This window comes from Neovison vison, chromosome 5 (genome assembly GCF_020171115.1).
Source record: "Neovison vison isolate M4711 chromosome 5, ASM_NN_V1, whole genome shotgun sequence".
NCBI lineage: Eukaryota > Metazoa > Chordata > Mammalia > Carnivora > Mustelidae > Neogale > Neogale vison.
Window position 1 is genome coordinate 38,203,334 of NC_058095.1, and position 21,086 is coordinate 38,224,419.

A 21,086-nucleotide genomic window follows, 5' to 3' on the forward strand; every position below is an offset into this window, starting at 1 on the left:
ACCCTTTTTCACAGATGGTGAGACCAGGATATCAACATCATGGGACCCCTGGGTGGCTCAGTGGGTTAAAGCCTCTGCCTTCAGCTCAGGTCATGATCTCAGGGTCCTGGGATCAAGCCCTGCATCAGGCTCTCTGCTCAGTAGAGTATTTATGTTTCTTTTATACAAACATTATGCACAGGAGAGCATTGTCATTGAATGTTATTCGTTTTCCTTTATTTTGTTTTTTCTCGGGGTGCCTGGGTGGCTCAGCCGAAGACCTCTGCCTTTGTCTTGGGTCATGATCTCAGGGTCCTAGGATTGAGCTCCACATCAGGCTCTGCTCAACAGGGAGCCTGCTCCCCCGGCGCCCCCCCCACCCCGCCTGCTGCTCTGCCTGCTTGTGATCTTTCTCTCTGTCAAATAAATAAATAAAATCTTTAAACTTGGTGGTTTTTTTTTTTCTGTCTTTAGTTTTTTTTTTTTTCCTCTGTTTAATTTTACCTTTTTTCACTTGGTTACTTTCTGCTCAGTTAGGAATTGCTAATTCTTCCCACACCTTCCAATATCCTATTGTTTTCTACAAAGAAAGTCATACCAGATATTCTTTCTGGAGATTTTTTACTTTTATTTTTCTCCTATGTAAATCCATCACTTTTTTTTTTTTTAAAGTTTATTTATTTAAGTAATCTCTGCACCCAATATGAAGCTTGAACTCATGACCCCGAGATCAAGACTTGTATGCTGTACCAGTTGAGCCAGCCAGGTGCCTCTCTCTATACGCATCACTCTTCCAGCCTACTACTGCATAGGTAGGATGTGTAGGTTATAGTTTAAATGAGAATCAAATTCTGTGTTGGAGTTAAATTTTCCTTCATCATGTCAGATGTCACTTTACTGACTTCTACTCTCCAAAAGTTTTTGAGAAGGCTTTCTGATTCCTGATCTTTTTAATGTGACGTATGTGACTAATCTTTGTCTCTTGGCAAAGCTGAAGAATCATCTCTTTGTTTCTATTATTCTATAATTTCCTAATGACGTGTCTTAGTGTGTCTTATAGTCATTCATTTTACGGAGTGCTTGACAAGGGCTCTTTTTTTAAAAATTTTTTAATAAACATATAATGTATTATTAGCCCCAGGGATACAGGTCTGTGAATCGCCAGGTTTACACACTTTACAGCACTCACCATAGCACATACCCTCCCCAATGTCCATAACCCCACCACCCTCTCCCTACCCCCTTCCCCCTGGCCCCCCCAGTTTGTTTTGTGGCATTAAGAGTCTCTTATGGTTTGTCTCCCTCCCAATCCCATCTTGTTTCATTTATTCTTTACCTACCCCCCAAACCCCCACGTTGCATCTCCACTTCCTCATATCAGGGAGATCATATGATAGTTGTCTTTCTCTGACTGACTGACTTCGCTAAGCATAATACCCTCTAGTTCCATCCATGTCATTGCAAATGGCAAGATTTCATTTCTTTTGATGGCTGCATAGTATTCCATTGTATACATATGCCACATCTTCTTTATCCATTCATCTGTTGATGAACATCTAGGTTCTTTCCATAGTTTGGCTATTCTGGACATTGCTTCTGTAAACATTCAGGTGCATGTGCCCGACAAGGGCTCTTTCAACCAGCAAACATTCATGCTGAGAAGTTCTCTTGTATTATTTCATTGGTGATTTTTCCTCCTTGGTTTTTAATTTTCTGAGACTTTCCATATTTGTAAATTTAGAACCCCTACCATGGTCAATTAAAAAAAATGTTTTGTTTTCCTTCTCTTCATATTTTTTTCCCAATGCATATATTCAGTTTTTAAGTTTTAGAATCAGATATTTATTTTTTCTTATTTTCAAATATTTTTCTTATTTTTAATTTTTTAAATTTTTGCTTATTTTCTATTTGTGTAGCTTCTTATACTTATTTTTCAGATGCAAGGACTTTTAGCTCTCGGAAGATTTTAATGATAGTCTTTATTTTTGTTTTTAGTTTTCTTCCCGTTGTATAATCGTTTTCCTCCAAATTGTCTTTTGGTTGGTTGGTTTAGCCACTAGCTTTCATTTTGGAGGTTTTTGTCAGACATCTGGTCATCCTTGGTAGTTCAGTGTTCCTTGATTATTTATAGGTATTCAATATGCCATCTCTGCCTATCACCCAGAATTTAGTGTAGTGAGAAATTGAAGCAACCTATGTGTTCAGCAACAGGGCAATGATTATATAAATAATGGGCCGTTCATAAGATGGACTGTCATGCAGAATTTTTAAATTATATTAACAAGTGGATTGGAAGCTCTGAGGGCTAAGGTGATGCTAAGGTGAGGTTTGTTTGCCTCCAGAATAATCTGCATAGTAGTCTTTCTGAAAGCCTGTGGCTGACATCTTTGGGACTTTGTTTTATGGTGATCATATTCTTCAGAGGAAACTTCTAGTATCCTAGAAAGTAAAGTCTTGGTTGCCACGGTCCTGGAAACCAAATGGAATATGAGAAGGAGGTCTCGGCATTCAGCCTATGTAATGTATATGTACATTTTCTTTTCAGTAAATGTTTTAAGTTTTCATCTGAACTTTTTTTTTTTAAGATTTTATTTATTTATTTGACAGAGAGAGATCACAAGTAGGTAGAGAGGCAGGCAGAGAGAGAGAGGAGGAAGCAGGCTCCCTGCTGAGCAGAGAGCCCGATGCGGGACTCGATCCTAGGACCCTGAGATCATGACCTGAGCCGAAGGCATCGGCTTAACCCACTGAGCCATCCAGGCGCCCCTCATCTGAACTTTTCCAGAGAGCTCCAGGGATGCAGAATTTAAAATTTAAAAAGTATTTAAAAAATACTTTTAAAAACGTTTCCTATGGCCAGAGACGCTTTTTTTTTTTTTAAGATTTTATTTACTTGACAGAAATCACAAGTAGGCAGAGAGGCAGGTGGGGGGGGGTGGGGGAGAGCAGGCTCCCTACTGAGCCAAAAGCCAGATGCGGGCCTCCATCCCAGGTCCCCGAGATCATGACCTGAGCCAAAGGCAGAGCCTCAACCAACTGAGCCACCCAGGAGCCCCTTCCTATATATTTTTAATGAGAGAATAAAATTAGTTGGTAAAATAATATATGCAATAATTATATGTTGTGTTGTTTTGACTATTTTCAAAGAAACAAACAGGAAAAACCCCTGCGCTAGAGGCCCACAGTCTAATGGGTGAGGTAACTAAATGCCAGGCAGAGAGAAAAGTAAGGCAGCAATCTAGGCTGCAATATAGACTGCTCTCAAGGAAAGCACTCTATCCTTGCGGGGTAGGTGTAATTAGCAGACCATGGGGTAGGGAGGGGTGAGAGACAAAGCCTGGGTGCTGAGCTGGGTGGAGGTCTGTTTGAATAGTTCCTCCCCATTCTGTAGAAACTGAGGAAGAGATTCAGAGGCTAGAAGCTTTTCTAGAGTCAAGCAGTGTGTACACTGAATGGCAGTCAAGATCATGGATTCCAAAACCCTTGCTCTGCAATGCACCGTGCTAACATGTAGCCAGGACAGTTTTTCTTGGACACCCTTTTTTTCTCCATCTCCTGGAATAGGGAATGGTGCCGGGCGGGTCTGGAGCATTAGTATCTCTGGAGAGACTGAAGCTAACCTGGCTTGCGGTTAAAAGCTCACTTGTGTTCGTTTGCTGAAGAGTACTTCACACAGGGAGATCTGAAGACCTTCGGCTACCCCAAAAGTTGAGAGGGATGGATTTCTTTCAGGAAAATTAGGTTGGGGCAAGTGGGAGGAGGAACTGGTCTGCGAAGCCAGCCACAAGGGGTCGCAGCTGCCAGCTCTGCCCTGCCGCACACACGTGACGTTATGCCGGGAGGTGGAGTATGTAGATTCAAGACTCAGGGCCTTTTGAAACCGTGTTTTCCTGGAAAGCTGTACATGATTATCTGCTGTTCCCAATGCCAAGATATATAGCACGAAAATCTGGTGTTGAGTGTCCCTGTTTGTAGATTAAGACCAGTTAGAGTTGTTTCAGGAGTGACCCCAACCTTTGAGTGGTGTGCACAGCACCGGGTATTGCTGTGGCCATTTTCAACTCATACTTACCTGGCAGGGGAGATACCATGATCACGAAGGTGGTTTTCCCAGGGCGAGGCTTATCCATTGCACTCCGGGTGTGCTGACCCCTGCGATTTCCCCAAATGTGGGAAACTCGACTGCATAATTTGTGGTAGTGGGGGACTGCGTTCGCGCTCTCCCCTGTATTACGGTTTCCAAAAATAGCTACTTATTTTTTTGTTCTTTGTAGTACAATTGGTGTTGCGGAAAGGTTTTGTGTGAGTCCAGAGGAAGGGGTGCAGTTCTGGTGGAGCCGGGAGTCAGGTGGGGGATTCTATCTCAAGGCATGAGCTGAGCTGAAGGTAGTTGTTTTTTTTTTTGAAGATTTTATTTATATATAAGAGAGAGAGGGAGAGAGCGAGCACGGGCAGAGGCAGAGGGAGAAGCAGGCTCCCTGCTGAGCAAGGAGCCCGATGTGGGACTCGATCCCAGGACGCTGGGATCATGACCTGAGCCAAAGGCAGCTGCTTAACCAACTGAGCCACCAAGGCGTCCCTGAAGGTAGTTGTTTAAGCTAACTAAGCTACCCTGGTACCCACCAAAGTAGCTTTTTCCTTTCTTGCGGAGGATTTGGTTACCTGGTAGTCTTTTAAGTGGGTTGATAAAAGTATAAATGGTCTTTCACTCTTTTTATTGGAAGTTGAGAAAAGGAATCTTTATTATACTGTCTGTCTGCTATCGTGTTTTTTTTTTTTTCCTTATCACTTTAAACATTAGTACTCGGTTTATGTTTTGTCAGCCAAGAAGGCCTTGTTTTGTTAATTTCGGTAAATTCACCTGCTCCATCTTCTGTAATGACTGGTTTTTCTTCACTATTCAGAAATTGCATTATTTCAACATTGAACTTTCTCTTGTGAAGCTACCTGTTGTCCAAGCAAACCACCACTGAATTCAGGATTGATTTAAACAATTAGGTACTGAAGACAAGGCGTCTAAAGAAAGCATTTTTAAAATCAAAGAAAAAAGGTGAATTTTTTGCTGGGTGAAAATGTCATAGGGGCACATGGGTGACTCATTTGGTGAACGGTCTGCTTTTGGCTCAGGTCATGATCCCAGGGTCCTGGGATGGAGCCCAGAGTCCAGGAAGTCTGCTTCTCCATGCTCATCCTCTCTCTCACGTGCACACGTGTTCTCTCAAAATCTTAAGAAAATCTCATATAGGGGGTGCTTGGCTGGCTCAGCAGCAGGGTATGCAACTCTTGATCTCAGGTTCATGAGTTCAGAGCTCCATGTTGGAATTAGAGTTTACTTTTTAGAAAAAGTCATATATAGGGGCGCCTGGGTGGCTCAGTGGGTTAAAGCCTCTGTCTTCGGCTTGGGTCATGATCCCAGGGTCCTGGATCGAGCCCCACATAGGGCTCTCTGCTAGGCCGGGAGCCTGCTTCCTCCTCTCTCTCTGCCTACTTGTGATCTCTGTCTGTCAAATAAATAAATAAAATCTTTAAAAAAAAAAAAAAGTCATATATAGGAGCACCTGGGTGGCTCAGTGGGTTAAGCCTCTGCCTTTGGCTCAGGTCATGATCCCAGGGTCAATGGATGAGCCTCACATGGGACTCCCTGCTCAGCAGAAAGCCTGCTTTCCTCTTTCTCTGTTTGCCTCTCTGCCTATTTGTGATCTCTCTGTGTCAAATAAATAAAGTCTTTAAAAATAAATAAAGAAAGAACTTAAAACTAGGTATCCTATGTCACCTCTACACCCCTACACAATAATTAAAGGTACTTCTTAAGATGACTGTAAAGTAACAGGGAGGTAGAGCATGTGACTCTTGATCTCGGGGTCATGAGTTTGAGCTGCATGTTGCCATAGAGTTTACTTAAAAACCTTTTTTTAGATTGAATAAATAAATAAAAATAACCCCGAGAACTGGAAGAGATTATGCTGAGTGAAATAAGTCAAGCAGAGAGAGTCAATTATCATATGGTTTCACTTATTTGTGAGCATAACAAATAGCATGGAGGACAAGGGGAGTTAGAGAGGAGAAGGGAGTTGGGGGAAATTGGAAGGGGAGGTGAACCATGAGAGACTATGGACTCTGAAAAACAGTCTGAGGGGTTTAAAGGGGCGGGGGGTGGGAGGTTGGGGGAACCAGGTGGTGGGTATTAGAGTGGGCACGGATTGCATGGAGCACTGGGTGTGGTGCAAAAACAATGAATACTGTTATGCTGGAAAAAAAAATAATAACCCCAAGAAATCATCAATTACTTAAAAAGATATATTGACAAGACTTTTCATATATATGAACAGTGGCAGTAAACTAGAAGCAACAGAATATTGATTGTACAGTTATCTGTGACTCAATGTATATAGCAAAAGGAGTGGAAAACATAAAGCAGCATGTGAAGTATCATCCTATTAAAATTTTTATTCATATTGAAATTATCATGTTTAATATGAAAGTGTTAATAGTGGTAATTTTATAGCAGGATTTTGGTTTAATGTTTAAAAATACTTTTCTGTCTTTTCCAAATTATCTGTAAGGGACATTTATCACTATTGTAATAATTTAAAATACCCTCAAAATGTTTACTTTTTTTTTTTCCAAGATTGTATTTTTTGAGAGAGATAGGGAGGGAGAGAAAAAGCAGAGCAGAGGGGAAGAGGGAGAAGAAGAAGCAGACTCCCCGCTGAGCAGGGAGCCAAACAGGCAACTCAGTCCTGGGATCCTGGGATCACAACCAGAGCTCCGGGCAGACAGTTAACTGACTGAGCCTGCTTCTCCCTCTCTTGCTTGCATTCCCTCTCTAGCTGTGTCTCTCTCTATCAAATAAATACATTTTTTAAATCTTAAAAAAAAAAAAAAAATCACATGTTCTGGGTGCCTGGCTGGCTCAGTTGGGTAGAGCATTAAACTGTGATGTTGGGGTTGTGAGTTCAAGCCCCATGTTGTGCTCAGAGATAACTTTTAAAAAATTGTATGTACTGGGGCACCTGGGTGGCTCAGTGGGTTAAAGCCTCTGCCTTCAGCTCAGGTCAGGATCCCAGCATCCCGGGATAGAGCCCACATTGGGCTCTTTGCTCCTCACAGAGCCTGCTTCCTCCTCACTCTCTGCCTGCCTCTCTACTTATTTGTGATCTCTGTCTGTCAAATAAATAAAATCTTTTTTAAAAAAATCATATGTACTAAAAGGGAAATATCACTGAAGGGTATCAGAATATGCCACCCCCAAACATGCCACTTTGGCATAAGGATTCCTTTGAGCCAAAAGCACTAGAAAAACAGCAGATAGAAGGGTAGGTCCTAATCTACCCTTTCCTTCCTGAGATTAGGAGATAAAACTCCCATGTAAAAGATGCCCTCCCTCTACCAAAGGAAAAGAAATGTTCCCAGAGAAATAAAGTCAAACCCGAGAGAATTTTGTTCACACCTTGATAAAAATAATTCGTGTTTATGTAACCCCCCATGTTACTTTTCCACAATTGCCTCAAAATTTAAAAAAAAAAAAAAAAGGCAGGGGGAAGAAAACACAATTGTCTCTCTTTGTTCAACCTAATATGAAAGCATTTAGTTTTGCCATCTCTTTGGGTTTTCATTTCTTTTTAAGAGATTCTGTGTTAGGTAAGTTTAAAACTGTTAGTTTATGTTAAATTTTTTATTCTTTTACCTGTTAAACTGTCGATGCCAGTTAAATTCCCATGCCCAGCCAGAGATGCTAACAAGGCAGAGGTAAAGTTTTGCCTCTACAGGATCATAGCCTTTGATACACAGTTTCTGTAAACAACGTTGTTTTGCCTAGGGCACCTACCCAGCAAGGGCAGAAAAGGCGGGGGTGGGAGGTGGGAGACACAAAACAACAACCAACAAAACCCTCTGTTTCTGTTGTCTAAAAGGAAGGGAGGGCTACTCGGTTTGTTACCAAATCCAGGCCGGATGCTGCTTCCTTTTGCGCGGAAAACTGCAGAGTCAAATCTTGGGGAAGACTTTTACGTACGCCCGAGAAGATAATTTTAAAACCTCCCATCCACAACTGTCGGTGACTGTCTCTTAAATTGTTGCAAAGCCTAACCAGAACGAATTTATCCGTTTCTCCAACAAGCAAAGTGACGTCAGAGTGACAAGGGACCAGAGGCGGGCATATGGAGATGAAGAGCGCGGTGACTGCGTGTTCGAGCTTATTCTTCACGAGGCTGAATTTCCACTACATATCCACTGGTGTACGCTGGTCCTGTCATGTGAATAACCTTTTAGTTTGGAACCGAAGGTCTAAAGAACTTGGAATGTAATTGACCATAACTGTGTGGTGTGTTGCAGACCAGGGTGGAGAGTCAGGCACCGCTTTCAACTCATACTTACCTGGCAGGGGAGATACCATGATCACGAAGGTGGTTTTCCCAGGGCGAGGCTCATTCATTGCACTCCGGATGTGCTGACCCCTGCGATTTCCCCAAATGTGGGAAACTCGACTGCATAATTTGTGGTAGTGGGGGACTGCGTTCGCGCTTTCCCCTGATAAATGTTCTAACAACAGTGCGTAGTGTTTATGAGTCAGAAGTTTTTATTTGTCTTATAATTCTTTCTTGGGAACATTTTAAGGGCGGTATTCTCTAAAGACCAGTTCTTTAGGATAAGTTGGGGTTGTTTTATTTTAGGGATTTTGTTTACTTAATGGTGAGAGACAGCGGAAAGCTGGAACACGGAAGCAGGCTTCCTGCCAGGCAGGGACCCCGATATTGGGCTTGACCCCAGGGTCCTGGGATCATAAGCCGAGCGGAAGGCAGGTGGTCAACGACTGAGCCACCCACGTGCCCCCACTTAGGATAGGGAAAAGAAAGATTAGAAATAATAAGGGAGTGAGTGTTAGTGTGTAAATAATGAGAACAATTCACGCTTTAGTTCTCAAGAGATATGTGTATTCTGGAGCTTTAGAAAAAAATAATCCTATGCTACTGAAGTGGGTCTCAAGGTTTTATCTGAACTTTTCCCCCCCAAGATTTAATTTGAGAGAGAGTGCACACAAGCGGGGCGGGGGGGGGGGTAGGTGGATTCGGGAAAAGCAGACACCCCACTGAGCAAGGAGCCTACATGGGGCTTGATCCCAGGACCCTAAGATCAGGATCTGAACTAAAGGCAGACACTTAACCGGCTGAGCCATCCAGGTGCCCCATTATTTGAACTTTCCATACCAAGAATATTGTTATGTATTTGTGCAATGTAAATAAATATAAAGAGATCAGGAACCGTTAAGATAGCTATTATTAAGGGAAAAAACAGAGGCACCTAAGTGGTACAGTGGGTTGAGGGTCCACTCTTGGTTTCAGCTCGGGTCATGATCTCAAGTCATGGGATCTAGCCTTGAGATTCTCTCTCCCTCTCCCTCTCCCTCTGCCCCTTCTGCCAGTTCTCTCTCTCTCTCCCAAATAAATAAATCTCTTAAAAAAAAAAAAAAAGAAAAAGAAAAACAGGAAATAAAAACTGTTGGTGAGGATCTGGAAAAACTGGAACCCTTGTGCACTAGTGGTGAGAATGCAAATGGTTTAGCCAGTATAGAAAACAGTATAGCAGTTCCACAAAAAATTAAACATAGACTTACCAAGTGAAGGATGCGTGGGTGGCTCAGTCGGTTAAGCATCCAAATCTTGGTTTCAGCTCAGGTCATGATCTCAGGGTTGTGAGATCAAGCCCCACCTTGGGCTCTGCACTGGGCTTGGAGTGTGCAAGAAGAATTATCATGTGATCCACTAATCCTTTTTGGGTATATACCCCAAAGAATTGAAAACGGGGATTTGAAAAGATACTGTACCCTAAAATGTCCATAGCGGTGTTATTTATAATAGTCAAAAGTAGAAGCAACCCAGGTGTCATTGATGGATAAAAGCAGATAAGCAAAGCGTGGTATATACATACAATGGAATATTATTCATCCTTATAAAGGAAAGAAACTCTGACATGAGCTTCCTGGCTGTTGAAGACCCACCAAATGTGTTAGCCTTCTTGGCTTTTTCTTTCTCTTCACCTCTTTTCACACCCTCTGTGTCTCTCCATGTAATACTTAGTTATGCCCGATATGCATGTTTGTTGATTCATGTGGATGGGACTTCCCTCTCTTATCCCCTGTCTATGGAGCACCAACATAGTACCTCATGTCTGCCCGGCTATATACCAGCATTGTGATTGCAGGGATCTAATTTTAGGCGTCTTACATAGTACCTGTCACGTTTGAGGACACATGGTGGGTATTCCACAAACACTTGATTGTACAATAGTCCGGTGTGTATGCCACATATAGAAAGTTAAAATTTCTCTGCATGGATTTTACTGTGCATACCAACAGCTAACAACTGCACAGGACTTGGTGCCAGGCACAGTTCTAAGTACTTTACACATACTAGCTCATTGAAGTCTCTCAGCAACCCTCTGGTTATTATTATCTCCAGTTTTATGTATGAAGAAATTGAGGCCTATCAAGGTTAAATAATTTCTCCAAGGTCACAGTTAAGGAGGTGACAGGGCCAAGACTAGAGTCTGAACTGTGAACCTAACCCACTACATTATGCTCTCTACATCCCCACATAGTGACTGCATTTATGTACTAACCTTTCAAAGTTAATAGGCTCCTAGTTTTCTTAATGATAAACATATTTCTAATTTTACTTCCCAGTAGCCACCACTTTTTGATCCTAGGAATTAGTGCTTAATATATTCAGTTTTTCAATTTCACCAGTAATATTGAGAATAAACATTAATCTTGTAGAGTTTTGGGTGCTACCAACTCCAGGTTGGTAGTGTCTGCCTCTGGTTCGGGTCATGGTCTCAGAGTTCTGGGATCAAGTCCCTCATTGGGCTCCCTGCTCAGCAGGGAGTCTGTTTCCTCCCTCTCCCTCTGCCTTTCTGCCCTAGTCATGCTCTCTCTCTCTCAAACGAATAAATAAAATCTTTTTTTAATTTTTATTATCTTTATTTTTATTTTTTTTTTAATCTTTTATCTTTTTTTTAAAAGATTTTATTTATTTATTTGACAGACAGAGATCACAAGGAGGCAGAGAGGCAGGCAGAGAGAGACGAGGGAGCAGGCTCCCTGCCGAGCAGAGAGCCCGATGTGGGGCTCGATCCTAGGACCCTGGGACCATGACCTGAGCCAAAGGCAGAGGCTTTAACCCACTGAGCCACCTAAACGCCCCAATAAATAAAATCTTTTTTAAAAAATCTTGTAGTTTCAGTAACTCTTCCCCTAATCATGTTCATTATAAGTAAAAGTAGACAAGAAGGGAAATGAATGTAAAAGAATCTAGGTTGCTTCATTGCATTTCTGTACTTGATCTTAGCCAGAAGGCTTGACTGAGTTAAAATAAGCATGTTGTTTTCTTTTGGAACAGGATGTCTCGGGCTGTTCATCTTCCAGTTCCCTGTCCTGTTCAACTTGGTTCCTTAAGAAATGACTCCTTGGAAGCTCAACTTCATGAATATGTCAAACAAGGGAACTATATGAAAGTGAAGAAGATTCTTAAGAAAGGTAAGCACTGTGTTAAAATTGAAGATGCAACTTGATTCACATTTCTGAATAGTTTTGGAAGGAAAATCAGGTACTTGATAAAGCTATGAGTTCTTGGGGAAATTGAAAGTTAAATTGAGATGAAATTTTCCCTACAGTAGAGGTCTTAAACTGTTGTTTAGAGACTGTTTTGTTTTGTGCTAGGGAACCATAAGGTCTTCCAACTGTTAGACTCCAGATTTCTCCTCAGGCTCCAGCCATCCACTTCTAATTCTGCCTAATTCCCTTTTCTCCTTTAATCAGTCTTCTGAAGCCTGTGGTGGAGTGACTAGAGCAGCTTTCACAGCTCTCCCCTTCTTTGCTCCTCCCAGGAACTTGGTGCTTTAGTTTCCAGAGGTTTTTTCTGCTGGATGTTACAGGGAGCTCAGCCCATAAGGCAGATGGAAATGGCAAATGTAGCTCAGGCAATCTCCAAAAGAACAAACACTAAACCATACATGGACAAAACCTCTGCTGGTGTTTGGCCCTTGATCTACAGATTCAGACCTGTTTTCATTTTGTTGTTGATGTTTGAGTAACCAGAAGTCCTGCTGAATTCCCTGTCTCCCTTCTTAGTATAAAGAGAGGTTTATGAAGCTTCTCTCCGCTGTTTGTGAAACAGTCCGGGTGACCTAATTTCACTGCAGTGTTTCTCCATTTACTTCATAAGCACTCCTGAGGACTTCCAGAAAGGTAACTCCAATTTTTGTAGGATCCAACTATCCCACAAAATAATTCATTCAGAAAGTTCTCAAATGTTTCCATGTACCACCCCTAGAGTCTATGGATGAAGTAGCTGATAGTGAGGTCAGTAATTTATTTGAAAGTTCCTGTTGGGTTTTTTCCCCTCAAAATTTTGCATTTTATTCCATAACACATTCATGTACATGTTAACATGAAAACAGATGTTCAGAGGGTGCCTGGGTGGCTCAGTCAGTTAAGCATCTGCCTTTGGGCCCAGTCGTGATCCCAGGGTCCTGGGATTGAGCCCTAATTGGGGGGGTTCCTGCTCAGCGGGGAGTCTGCTTCTCCCTCTCCCTCTGTGTATGTGTAAGCTCTCTCTCTTTCAGACAACAAATAAACAAACAAAAATAGATGTTCAGCTTAGGTATGCTGTGACTTCTATTGTCTTGTATCCACACTCTCCATTGTGAAAAGCAGAGTATTAGAACATTTTTATCTTAGACATCTGAACATTCTGCATCTTCAAATTCTTGCCATTAAGCTATAGCAGGTGATGGGGTTGACATGTGTAACTGGATATGAAGCAGGATTTCAACTGTGTCTGGGAATTTCATCTAAAGCTTCAGAGTGGAGAACAAGGGGTGACAAGGTGACAAGTTCCCCACCGGTCTAAACCAGAGCTTCTTAGGAGATGGCCAAAATGGTCCTTGGACCTTTAACTCCATCATCCACCTCATGCCTATCTAGGAGAAGGCAATGGGGTAGTGGTGGGAGTGTCCGTGGAAACGATGCTCTAAAAGACATTCACAGGAATAGAAAGCTGTGGCTTTTCCCCTCCTTCCCAGCTTCAAACCAAATAAGAGGTCCTTCAGGTGAACGTTATAGAGAGAATTGTAGAACTTGCGAGTAGGATAGTTGGGAGTCTCTGCCTCAGCCTGCTGAACAGTAGAAATGTCAACCCTTGCCAGCTGCCACCAAGGTGGTGTGAAGAGAACCTGGCATGTTACCTGGAATTTAGGGGTCAGGAGGACTGCCATCTGCCTCCTTCCTAATAGCAGCCCTTGATGACTGGGTAAACTTGAGAGACCAGCAGCTGGATTAGCTACACACTTCCACCACTTAGTGGGGTAAGTAGACTCTATAGAGGGTAGCTGAATCATCATCTAAAGGACCTCACACTATGAAGGCATGAAGAATCCCAACAGAGGCTGGAGAAACAGCAAGAAGTCAGCAGGAGAGGGCACTGGCCACATTAGGGTACTGCGAAGTGGAGTGGAGTTACCTGAAGGGTCCACTAACCCCTCCCACGGAAGAGCAGGCACTAGGAAGAGGCCGAAAGCTACAAAGAGGATCAACTGTGTTTGAAGGCCTTGACCCTTGTCATCTTATCGGTCTTCCCCCTCCAGCTCTAGAGTTGCCAGAAACAGCCTCAAAATCAGACGAGTGGAAGAGCAAGGAAGAGGTTTTGATTTCAACAGGACTGGACAATTTATTACCTGAAATGAGACTGTGCTTGAAGGCCTCAAAGTGACTTAAAGACTAAGGAATCTGCCTGAGATACCTCTCCGGAGAGGGAAAAGGAGATCCAACCAAAAGAGCATACTTGAGGGCAGTAAAAGGGGGAAAAAATGTTTCCTGATTGTATCCTACTTAGTTCAGTTATATAGATTATATGAGTTCTAAAACCCAAAAGCTGAGTTCCTGAGTTCTAGAAACCTCAACCCAGATTTTATTCATTTTTAATTACATGTATATTAATTGACCCTTGAGATTAGAACACCAAGCTCAGGGGCACATGGGTGGCTCAGTTGGTTAGGCATCTGCCTTTGGCTCAGATTATGATCCCAGGGTCTTGGGATTGAGCCCTGTGTCGTGCTCCCTGCCCAGCGGGAGGCCTGCTTCTCCCTCTAACTGCTCCTCCACCTGCTTGTGCACTCTCTCTCTCTCAAATAAATAAAATCTTAAAGAAAAAAAGAAAAAGAACAATACCAAGGACAGATGTGTGGCCTATGCCTTCCAGGAGTATAACCCAGTACAAGCAGCAGACAAAAGTAATTAAACTACTGAGAAGTACAGGAGGCAAAGAAGTACCTACATCTCAGCCTCCTTGTCCGGGGAGTACTCAAGGGAAAAGTCTTACAGGAAGCTATATTTAGGCCAGGACCTTAACAAAGAAAAAGAGTTGAGTTGGGGGTGCCTGGCTGGCTCAGTGAAGCATGTGACTCTTGATTTCAGGTTGTGAGTTCAAACCTCACACTGGGTGTAGAGAGTACTTAAAAAATAAAATCTTTAAAAAAAAACTGAATGTGCTGGAGTGATAGACCCACATGCAGATGGAGAGTGTGCTCTTAAGAGGCAATCATATGGCATGGATGGTGAGGGGTTCCTAGAAATGCTGGAGGAATGGACAATGGAAAAGTGTTAGATATGGAAGGGTCCAGACCAGAGACAGGCTCTTGGATGAAAGTGATTGGAAGGTACTTTATAACTTCAATATTTAAGAAAATGGGGATATGTCTCAGACCTGGGCAGACTGCCCAAACACTGTCCCTTTCTGACAGAATTTAAGTACAGAGCATCTGACTGTCTCTGAGGAGATTGTGTTAGAAGTGGTTGAAAGTGATGAGATGAATCTCATGCTTTTTAGTCATGTTACTATGAAGCCCTGAAAAATGTGGTTGGTTCAGAAAACCACATGTCTAGATGGCACTGTGCTTCCTGGTATCCTAGAAGATGTGGGGGAGAAGTATTTTTACAAGTTTAGTGATAAAAAATTACACACTTCATATATAAGGTACATGTGTTCTTTGAGGAGAAACTGGGATTAACTTTTGCCACAGATAAACAGGTAGGCAGCTTCTGAGGTTTACAAGCCAGAAAGGTGAAACATTCAGGACTGAACTTTAAGTGATAATGTATTTAGTGCTTTATTAGAGAAATTAATTTGATTGGAGACTAGACCTCCTGAGGAAGACCACTTTGTCTTAGGAGAAAGATTCCGGATTTGATTTGGTACCAGACATACCTAGGTTTGTCCAGCTGTATGACGTTATAGCCTGCATCTGTAAGAACGAGGAAGTAATGACACCCATCTTAAGTGTTTAGAGGATGAAATGAAACAACGGATCAAAATGTTATCAAGTAGGTATTCAATAAATCATCGTGGTTATGATTATTATTATGTGGTATTAGAAGTGTACACCAGTTCTTACCTCTCTCTTTGCCTCCTCCTTCCGCCTCTCTCTCAAGGCAAAGGGAACTGGTCTCTTCAAGTCAGCAGACTTTTGTAGCAAGCGAAGAGACAGTCAGATGCTGACCTGTGGCGTCAACATTTTCTTAGCCTATAGTGGGCCGGTGCCACCCGACCGAGACCCAGGTCGTGCCGGGCGTGGTGGGCGGGGCAATACTGATCCCTCCGCGTTGGAGTCAGAGACGTACAGCGTGTGATTGGCTGCTAGGAAGCCGCATGCTAATGAGATTTGTTACTGATTTAAGTGTTGCTGGAAGATTTACAGCAAAAAATGGTGTTTTAAACTTTGCTATTTGACCGAATTGTCATGAGATATAAAATAAGATGCGTGAGTTGGCAGAGAAGTTGACAAAAATATCACCATGTGTACAAAGTGTGCGGATGCCATTGACTTACCGAGGCCGGGCGTTTAGAAGTAAGACTATACTTTCAGGGATCATTTCTATAGTTTGTTACTAGAGAAGTTTCTCTGAATGTGTAGAGTACCCACAACCACGAGGAGGAGACGTAGTACCCTTTTCTGAGCGTGAAGTTGGCGTCGGTGTTGTTTTGCAACTACCGTTTGTCTTTGATGATCGTTCTGCCTTTCTTTTTTGGAAAGGTATGAGGGAAAGGGTACCGTCTGAGTGGTTTGTTTCTACTTTTTTATGTAAAAAGTCAGTGTTCTTTATCTAGTTCACACCTTCTTTTTCCGCGGTGTTTGTTCGCTGGTAGTTTGATTCCAATTTTTTAAAATATCATTTACCTTATAGATTATCGGGCAGAGAGAGAGAGAGCGTGGGTAGAGTGGTAGAGAGATGGAGAGACTTGTTGCTCGTTGAATAGAGTCCGTCTCGATCTCAGGACCCTAGGTCAAGAGCCGAGCCGAAGGCAGCCGTCCAACTAACTGAGCTATCCCGGTGCCTCTATTTATTTGTCAAAGAGAGAGGCAGGCTCCCTACTGGACAAGGAGACCTATGTGTCCCAGGACGCTCCTATCATGACAAGAGCTGAAGGCAGTTGCTTAACCCACTGAAACTTGCAAGCATCCCGGTTTAAGTTTCTTTTCTTTCTTTCTCTCTCTCTCTTTCTTCCTTCCTTTCTTTTTTTTTTCTTTTACAGATTTTATTTATTTGACAGAGCGAGATCAGGCAGAGAGGAGGGGGGGAAGCAGGCTCCCTGCTGAGCAGAGAGCCGGATGTGGGGCAGGATCCCAGGACCCTGGGATCATGACCTGAGCCAAAGGCAGAGGCTTATTTAACTCACTGAGCCACCCATGCATCCCCCGGTTTAAGTTTCTTTAAAGAATTTCCTTCTTTATAAAGGAAGTTAGCAGGTAATAAGTTCTCAAGCACTGTTTTTCTGAGTTTTAGCGGTATTTGTTTCTGGTCGTGTGTGGGAATGTTTTATGTGTGGAAATTTGTTTTTCAAGATGGGGTTTTTGTCCTTCTGAAGTTTGCTTTTAGAGAGAGTGATAGCGCTAGAGGAAGGAGACAAACTTAGTTAATTATTTAGGCTCCAGGCCCAGAGCGATGGAGTTCTAGTAAGTCGACCCCAGCCAGAAACAAGAGCCCCAGGATTACCTGCCGAGCCACCCAGGTGTTTCTATTAATTGTATTTTATATATAAATTGTTTCTCTCCGGCTTTGCTGCAGTCATGTCTTTCTAGAACTTTCTTTAGTTAGATATTGGACCTCCTAAATTAATCCTTGGAGTTCTCCTTTTTTTTTTTTTTTTTTTTTTTAAATTTCTCATCAGTTTGTGTTATTGGTCAGGGCTATTTACTTTTTACTGTGAAGTTTCCTATTGAGTTTTAACTTTTGGTTGTGAATATATAAATTTTTAAGTTTTTTGAAAAAGTTTTGCTGTAATTGACATAAACATCATATTAGTTGTTGTACAACATGATTCCATGTTTGTATGTATTGCAAAATGATAACCACAATGTCTAGTTAACATGTCACTGTACATATAGAATTTTTTGTCTGTGTGATGATCCTAAAGCACGTTTAAGATATACTCTTAGTGATTTTCAAATATCCAAATAGTGCAGTATTATTAACTATACTGCACTATTTGTACAGGGACGCATGGTTTGGCTTAGTTGGTGAAGAGTTTGCCTTCCCCTCAGGTTCTGTCTGGGATCAAGTCCCACCTCAGGCTCCCTGCCCAGTGGGGAGTCTGCTTGAAGCTAAGCAAGCCCCTTGCGGGGGAACAGGTGGGAGTCTTTTTATACTCTGCCTGAGGCTTCTCTTTTTGTTTTGTTTTTTCTTTTTTGTTTTTGTTTCCTGAAAAAACTCTAATGCTCTTACTGGGGAATACATGTGTGGTCATTTAAGGGCTTGTTATCAGTATTTTCCAGTGCCTAGAGCCTATGAAGTTATGTGGTTCATAAATCATTCACTGGCACACCAGGCATTTCACCCTTTAGTTCTGGGCCTGCTTGTAGTGGGTAATCCCACTATTTACTTCATCTGTGTTTTGAACAAGATATCCCTGAAACCACAGGTTTTTGTTTTGTTTTTTTTAAAGATTTTATTTATTCATTTGACAGTCAGAGATCACAAGTAGGCAGAGAAGCAGGCAGAGAGAGGAGCAAGCAGGCTCCCCGCCGAGCAGAGAGCTCGATGTGAGTCTCGATCCCAGGACCCTGGGATCATAACCTGAGCCAAAGGCAGAGGCTTTAACCCACTGAGCCACTCAGGCGCCTCGTGAAACCACAGGTTTAATACACACACACACACACACACGTAATAAATGTATAGTTTTAACACATGGTTTGGTTTTTTTTTTAGTGAATGTTGAGCTAAAGTTCAGAGTTTACACTAGTTCAGTTTTTTCATTATTAACCAAAGTTTATAGTGAGCTTTCACTCTTTGTGTGTTAAAGGATTCACTCTTTGTGCTATATAGTTCTTTGGATTTTGACAGATGTATGTTATTTCCACCATTAAGTACCATACAGAATAATTTCACTGCCGTAAAAATCCTTTATCCTCCTCCTGTTTATCCCTTTATGTGAACCCTGGCAGCCACTGATTGATTGATTGATTTATTTATTTATTTTACTGTCTCTATGTTTTTGTCTTTTCCAAAATATCATTTTGTTGAAACCAAAGAATGTAGCCTTTCCAGAGTGGCTTCTTTCTTTTAGCAACATGCATTTAAAGTTCCTTTGTGTCATTTGTTGGCTTCATAGCTCATTCATTTTTATTGCTGAATAATATTTATTGTCTGGATGTACCATAGTTTATCCATCATCTATTGAAGAACATCTTGGTTGCTTCCAAGTTCTGGCAATTATGAATAAAGTTGGTATAAATATCATGTGCAGTTTTTTAAAAGATTTTATTTATTTGACAGAGAGAGATCACAAGTAGGCAGACAGGCAGGCAGAGGGAGGGAGAGGGGAAAGCAGGCTCTCCGTTGAGCAGAGAGACTGATGAGGGGCTTGATCCCAAGACCCTGAGATCATGACCTGAGCCGAAGGCAGAGGCTTAACCTACTGAGCCACCCAGATGCCCCTCCTGTGCAGTTTTTTCAAGATGTTATTTCTTTGTCATAGAGTGAGCACAAGCAGGGGGAGTGGCAGGCAGAGGGAGAAGCAGGTTCCACACTGAGCAAGGAGGCTGATGCAGGACTTGACCCGAGGACCCTGGGATCTTGAAGTGAGCCAAAGGCAGACGCTTAACCGACTGAGTCACACAGGCTTCACTCCTGTACAGGGTTTTTTTTTTCCTTTCTTTCTTTCTTTTTTTTTTCTCCAGATTTTATTTATTCATTTGACAGAGAGAAATCACAAGTAGGCAGAGCAGCAGGCAGAGAGAGGGGAAAGCAGGTTCCCAGGACCCTGAGATCATGATCTGAGCCAAAGGCTTAACCTTTGTTAAGGGCTTAACCCACTGAGCCACCCAGGCGCCCCACCATGTGCATGTTTTTGTGTGGCATAAATTTTCAACTCCTTTTGAGTAAATACCAAGGAGTGCAAGTGCTGGAATTTATGGTAAGAGTATTTTTAATCTTGTAAGAACTGCCAAACTGTATTCTGAAGTGGCTGTACCATTTTGCATCCCCAGCAATGAATGAGACTCCCTGTTTATCCACATCTTTACCAGACTTGGTGTTTTGGATTTTTCTTAGTGGGGCATACATACAATACACCTAAGAAACAAATGATGAGGCTACATCTGTAGTTATTTGGAATAGCAAGTTTTCATTCCCCTACAGTTAAATCTGTTACGAACCTGTTAAACAGTGGTGAAGCAAAGCCCCAACGAAAGGTTCTGATCTTAACCCAGCTGCTCTCAACATTGATTTTCTCAAGCTACAAGCAGAGGCACAGAATACAGTTTGCCCAGTGCTTAGTTTGGGGAGAAAACCCATTTTTCTTTGACAGGGTTAAGGAATTTACCCGAGATGTCACAGCCATTAAGTGAGGACTGAACTGGTTCCCCAGAACACAACCTGACACTAACTTCCCTCCTACTCTGGGATCCAGAGCTCTTAAAGAGATGACATCTAATGTCACTCCCTGGAAATCAGTCGTTCTGTGAAGGGGCTGGCTTGCAAAGTTTGCTGATTTTTCTGAGGGAGTAGCCACATTAAACCATCTCCCCAATAAGCAAAGTGTGTGTGGGTTTCCTTTCCTCAAGAGAGGCCTAATCAGGAATTACCTTTTATTTTTTAAAGTGTCCTTTAAAAAAAAATTTTTTTTTTTTTTTTAATTTTCTGACCTGATGGAAATGCTAAGAACTGGTTAGTGTACTGGGGCCTTTCAGAGCCTGGAACACAATTTGGGTGTTTGGGGTTATTCCTATGTTCTTTAAAGTTTTTTGTTTGTTCATTCATTTTTTTTGCTTGTTTGTTTGTTCGTTTTTTGTTTTTACTAGGCTCCTTGCCCAGTGTGCAGCCCAACACAGGGCTTGATCTCAAGACTGTAAGATTCAGACCTGAGCTGAGATCAAGAGTCAGTCACTTAACCATCCGAGCCAACCAGGTGCCCCTCTTTAACAGTATTCTAAGCTAAAGTTTCTTCTTCAATATATTTTAAAGTGTTCCATTTCTCTTCCTGTCCTGAAACACAAGCCTTTATTTATTCTTCTACTTTTAGTAGTCATTTACTTTTTTGTGACCTCATATAGGTTTGTGTTTAGTGAGCACATTCCTAGCCATGTGCAATGCTAAAGGCTGGAGACTCAATGGTTACTGAGTAAGAGTCCCTCCTCTCACCATGTAGAGGTAGAACATAGGGTAGCAAAATCACCCAAAGAAAAAGAAAATCATAACTGCTGCAAGGGTACTAGCTGTGTGGGAATCAGAAAGGAAGACTCCCCAAGACCTAAAAATTTAAAAATTAGTAATGAAAGGGAAAGCTCTTTTTTTTTTTTTTTAAATTTTATCTATTTATTTGCTAGAGAGAGACACAGAGAGAGAGGGAACACAAGCAGGGGGAGTGGGAGAGGGAGAAGCAGGCTTCCCTGCTCAGCGGGGCCAGGCTCAATCCCAGGATCCTGGGATCATGACCTGGGATCATGAGCTGAAGGCAGATACTTAACGACTGAGGCACCCAGGCACCCAAAAAGGGAAAACTCTTGGGGTGCCTGGGTGGCTCAGTGGGTTAAGCCTCTGCCTTCGGCTCAGGTGG

The 21,086-nt window shown here is 42.2% G+C and overlaps 1 protein-coding gene and 3 non-coding genes across 6 annotated transcripts in view; all 4 read left to right on the plus strand.

The window, feature by feature from the left end:
* The first annotated feature begins 4,043 nt into the window (after positions 1-4,043).
* Positions 4,044-4,207, plus strand: LOC122907914. Its single transcript, XR_006384784.1, has one exon. It is a non-coding gene; the product is annotated as a U1 spliceosomal RNA (small nuclear RNA).
* A 4,140-nt stretch (positions 4,208-8,347) lies between these two features.
* Positions 8,348-8,511, plus strand: LOC122907916. The gene has a single exon (XR_006384786.1). It is a non-coding gene; the product is annotated as a U1 spliceosomal RNA (small nuclear RNA).
* Positions 8,512-11,373: 2,862 nt separating this feature from the next.
* TEX14 (testis expressed 14, intercellular bridge forming factor) overlaps positions 11,374-21,086 on the plus strand; it is a 95,733-nt gene continuing 86,020 nt past the window's right edge. For all 3 annotated transcript variants that reach the window (XM_044248582.1, XM_044248583.1, XM_044248584.1), the window contains exon 1: positions 11,374-11,512. In XM_044248582.1, the coding sequence (XP_044104517.1) occupies positions 11,377-11,512 (136 nt within the window). In that variant the 5' untranslated portion in view covers positions 11,374-11,376. The remainder of the gene's footprint in view (positions 11,513-21,086) is intronic.
* On the plus strand, positions 15,882-16,095 carry LOC122907950. The gene has a single exon (XR_006384804.1). It is a non-coding gene; the product is annotated as a small nucleolar RNA U3 (small nucleolar RNA).